This window comes from Nicotiana sylvestris, chromosome 4, assembly GCF_000393655.2.
Source record: "Nicotiana sylvestris chromosome 4, ASM39365v2, whole genome shotgun sequence".
NCBI lineage: Eukaryota > Viridiplantae > Streptophyta > Magnoliopsida > Solanales > Solanaceae > Nicotiana > Nicotiana sylvestris.
Genome location: NC_091060.1, coordinates 38,611,920 through 38,616,820, shown reverse-complemented (window position 1 = coordinate 38,616,820; position 4,901 = coordinate 38,611,920). Strand labels below are relative to the sequence as shown.

At 43.2% G+C, this 4,901-nt stretch overlaps 1 protein-coding gene across 1 annotated transcript; it reads right to left on the bottom strand.

Moving 5' to 3' along the window:
- Positions 1 to 1,130: 1,130 nt before the first annotated feature.
- On the bottom strand, positions 1,131 to 4,672 carry LOC138889444 (uncharacterized). The gene is made up of 8 exons (XM_070172753.1): positions 4,196 to 4,672; positions 3,319 to 3,658; positions 2,997 to 3,189; positions 2,457 to 2,930; positions 2,154 to 2,320; positions 1,823 to 2,030; positions 1,548 to 1,641; positions 1,131 to 1,415 (listed from the first exon to the last, which is right to left on the bottom strand). Exons 1-8 carry the CDS (start codon positions 4,670 to 4,672, stop codon positions 1,131 to 1,133), a joined length of 2,238 nt encoding a protein of 745 aa, XP_070028854.1.
- Positions 4,673 to 4,901: the final 229 nt, after the last annotated feature.

The window sequence follows — 4,901 nt, the reverse complement described above, 5'->3', positions numbered from 1 at the left end:
TTCTCGGCCAAGGATTGGGCTTTCATCGCAGTCCTAGTCACATAGATGATGTCAAACTCTGTAAGTAAAATCTGCCACTTTGCCAGTCTTCCCGTAGGCATAGGCTTCTAAAATATATACTTTAGAGGATCCATGCGAGAAATGAGGTAAGTAGTGTAGGACGACAGATAATGCTTCAACTTTTGTGCCACCCAAGTCAGGGCGCAACATGTCCTCTCAAGCAAAGTGTACTTAACCTCATAGGGAGTGAACTTCTTATTGAGATAATAGATTGCTTGATCCTTCTTTCCCGTGATGTCGTGTTGACCCAATACACAGCCAAAAGAATTATCCAAGACTGTCTAGAGAATTAAAGGTCTTCTAGGCTCTAGTAGGACCAGCACAGGTTGATTCGACATGTGCCTCTTAATCTTATCAAATGCTTATTGACACTCGTCCGTCCCCTTGACTGCAGCATTCTTCTTCAACAGCTTACAGATTGGTTCATAGGTTGTCGTGAGCTGAGCAATGAACCTGCTAATGTAATTTAACCTTCCAAGCAAACTCATCACCTCTGTTTTGTTCTTTGGCGGCGGTAACTCTTGGATGGATTTGATCTTCGACGGATCTAACTCAATGTCGCGTCTACTAACCATGAATCCCAGCAGTTTCCCAAACATGACACCAAATGCACATTTCGCTAGATTGAGCTTGAGGTTATACCTACTGAGCCTTTGGAAAGATTTCCTCAAATCCTTGACCTGGTCAGACTGCTTCTTTGACTTTATGATCACATCATCTACATAAACCTCAATCTCCCTGTGTATCATGTCATGAAATATGGTGGTCATCGCCCTCATGTACGTTGCCCCAGCATTCTCCAAACCAAATGGCATTACCCGGTAGCAATATGTCCCCCATGGCATGATAAACGCTGTCTTTTCTGCATCTTCCTCATCCATCAAGATCTGGTGATATCCCACGTAACAATCTACAAAAGACCCAATCTCATGCTTGGCACAATTATCGATCAGAATGTGAATGTTCGACAATGGAAAATCATCCTTCGGGCTTGCTTTGTTAAGATCACGATAATCAACACATACCCTGGTCTTACCATCTTTCTTTGGCACTGGAACAACATTAGCTAATCAAGTGGGATATCGAGTGACCCGAATGACCTTTGCAGTAAGCTGCTTTGTGATTTCTTCTTTAATCTTCACACTCATATCAGTCTTGAACTTTCGCAACGTTTGCTTGATAGGAGGGAATGCTGGATCAGTTGGAAATTTATGAACTACCAGATCAGTGTTCAGGCCCGGCATATCATCATATGACCATGCAAAGACATCTTTGTACTCAAACAATGTCTTGATTATTTCCTCCTTAACTTGTGGCTCTAAATGCACACTTATCTTGGTTACCCTAACATTATCCTAGTCCCCAAAATTGATTGCTTCAGTTTCACTCAAATTAGGCTTTGGTTTTTCTTCAAATTGTTTTAGCTCTTTACTGATTTCCTCAAATGTTGCTTCTTCATCATATTCTATTTCATCATCATATTCTACTTCTTGGATTGTTATTTCAGAATTAGATTGGCTTTTAAGACTCAGCTGAAAATTCTTCATGCATGTCATGTCACTACAACCAGCATTAAAAGAACTATACAAAAGAAAAAAAAAACAAAATAAAACACTATTAAGAATAACGGAAAACGGAAAATTGCATTTCATTGAAAATAAAAGGGTAGAAGGTTTTGAACATCAAAACAAGCAAAAACTAAAAATCTGGATTACAACCCTGGAATAACCCAGATAACATAAAGGAAAACAAAGCAAACTACCAAAACTCCTTCTTGGTGGGGAGAGGAGTAGCTTCCCAATTGCTAAGCTTCACGTTTGGGCCAACAAGCTGCACATCTGCTTTACTAGAACCTTCACCAACTTCTACCATATTGACCTCATCGAACAGTCTTTGAAACCTCTTGATCAGCTCTTCATCAACATCGACCACAGGTTTTGGGATTAAGGAGGTTGGAGGTTTTTCAGCCCCTGGCTTGACAAAAGATTTAGAGATGTGTGGGACAGGCTTGGGGAGTGACCATACCTTCTATTTCAGATTTTTAACCCTTTTCACGTCCTTCTCTGTGGGCATGAATCCCAAACCAAATGTACCAAGATTCCCACTGGGGCGCACTGGATGCACAATACCCTGCAAAGATGAGCCCAGACCCTTGCCTGGCACAAAACCATTCTTCAACATTTCATTCGCAACCATGACAGACGCGGAGGATAGCTTAGGGCCTGGAATGCATTCTCCTTCATTGATCTTCTCAACGACACTGTTTCAAAAGTTTGATAGACCCATGGTCCCTTATCATCTTCAGCTTCGATAAACGGAACAATTGTGTCATTATAAGCTGACAGGTCCTCATCACCGTGCACAACTATTTCCTGTCTGTCCCACTCAAACTTCACCATTTGGTGGAGAGAAGACGGGACACCTTAGTAGCATGTATCCAAGGCCTGCCCAACAGTAAATTGTAGGAGACAGCCACATCTAATACTTGGAGTTCCATGGTGAATTCAACTAGCCCTATCGACAATTCGAGCATTATATCTCCGACAGAATCTTTACCTCCCCCATCAAAGCCTCGAACACACATACTGTTCAAGTGGATTCTTTTGGTGCCAATCTTCAATTTTTGCAGAGTAGACAGGGGGCAGATATTTGCACTAGAGCCATTGTCAACCAAAACCCTTGAGACAACAGAATCTTCGCACTTCACCGTGAGATAAAGAGCTCGGTTGTGTTCTGTACCCTCCATAGGAAGTTCATCGTTTGAGAAAGTGATCCTATTTTCTTCGAAGATCTTGCCAGCTATCTTTTCCAAGTGGTTCACTGTGATCGTATCAGGAACATGTTCCTCATTCAAAATCTTCATCAAGACCCTGCGATGTTCATCTGAATGTATCAACAAAGACAAAAGAGAAATCTGAGCTGGTGTTTTCCTTAACTGCTCTACAATGGAATAATCCTGCACTTTCATCTTTTTCAGGAGCTCCTCATCCTCTTCTTCGGTGACCGATTTCTTTACTGGCATTTGGCTATCCTTGAATGGCTTGGCTTTCCTTAATTCTTCTGGGGTGAAACATCTCCCAGAACGAGTCAATCCTCTTGCTTCATTAACTTCTTCCTCTATTTCTTCTCCTTTGTATATCACTATCACTAGTTTATAATTCCATGGAATAGCCTTGGCATCCACCACTAGCAGCTACGTTACTGGTTTAATGATGATAGGGGTAATAGGATCCCCCTTCACAACTATGACAGGCTTACTTGGAATCCCTGGTACTACCACTTTTGAACTTTCCGGACTTGCCCCAATATCTTTCGACATCCCTTTCACGACCAGCACTGTTGGATTCGAATTGAGTGAGCTCGGCTTTTCTGTCACCCCTTCAACTGTCAAGGGTGTTGCTTTGGTAGAGTCTTGAGCTTTAACCAAATTGCTTTCACTGGCCCGAATCATCATGACGGACTTAGAAGACTTCTTGGGCTCCCCATCCTTGTGAACTATTTCAATCATATGTGTCTCTTCATGGGCTGGCAAAGGGTTTTGGTTGATGTTTGGCGCGTCTGGGCTTTGGATTACAATTTGTTTTGTATCAACGAGCTCCTGGATTGCTCATTTAAAATGCCAACACTTATCTATGTCATGACCTGGAGCATCAGAACAATAGGCGCATCTTAGGGAATAATCGAGGTTATTTGGAAGGGGATTTGGTATCTTTGACTCAATCAGCCTCAAGACGTCCAACTGCCTTAACCTTTGAAACAGACTAGCATAGGATTCTCCAAGCGGGGTAAAAGTTTGTTTCCATTGTTGCCTCTCTCTCCTATACTCTGGCCTTGATCGAAAATTTTAACCAGTGGGGTTTTGATAGGGTTGTGGGGGTGGATAGGTATTTTGTGGAGCTGAGTAGATATTCTACGGAGTTGGAGCACGCCATTGCGGGTAAGGAGGGGGTTGAGCATATGACTGTGCATGGTAAACAAGGAGTTGAGATGGCCTGGCTGAGTATTGGGGGTTTTGCGAGGAAAAGTAATGTTGAGGTGGATTATATGGAGCTTGGGCGTAGGTCTGAGGTCGGGGTCGAGGATGGGTGTACTGATAAGGTGAACCTATTTGGCCATTCCATGATCCGGAGACAACCACAGCGACATCTTCCTTCTTCTTCTTGCCTAGCAAACTTCCGGTACCACTCTGGATTGCCTGGGTGGTTGCTTTTATAGCAGAATAGCTCATGATCTTACTCGACTTGAGCCACTCTTCCACAATTTCTCCCATCTTTACTACATCATTGAAAGACTTACCAATGGCTAAGATCAAGTGGCCATAGTAAGTGGGCTCCAGGGCTTGATGAAAGTATTTAACCATCTCGTCTTCTTCCATCGGAGGATTGACTCGTGCAGCTTGCTCCCTCCATCGGAACCCATATTCTCTAAAGCTTTCACTGGGTTTCTTTTCCACCTTGGTCAGATATAGGCGGTCTGGAACAATGTCTATATTGTACTGAAAGTGATGGGCAAAGGCCTGATCCATATCGTCCCAGGTGTACCACCTACTGGCGTCCTGGCGGGTGTACCATTCTAAAGCAGCCCCACTCAGACTTTGGATGAAGTATGCCATTAGTAATTCGTCTTTTCACCTCGGCGCCTCTCATTTTACTGCAAAACCCCTCAGATGAGCTACAGGATCCCCATGTCCGTCATATAAGTCAAACTTGGGCATCTTGAACCCGGCAGGCAGTTGGACATCGGGGAACAAATACAAATCCTTATAGGCCATACTCACTTGGTTTCCCAACCCTTGCATATTTCTCAATGATTGCTCCAGACTCTGTACCTTCCTAAACATC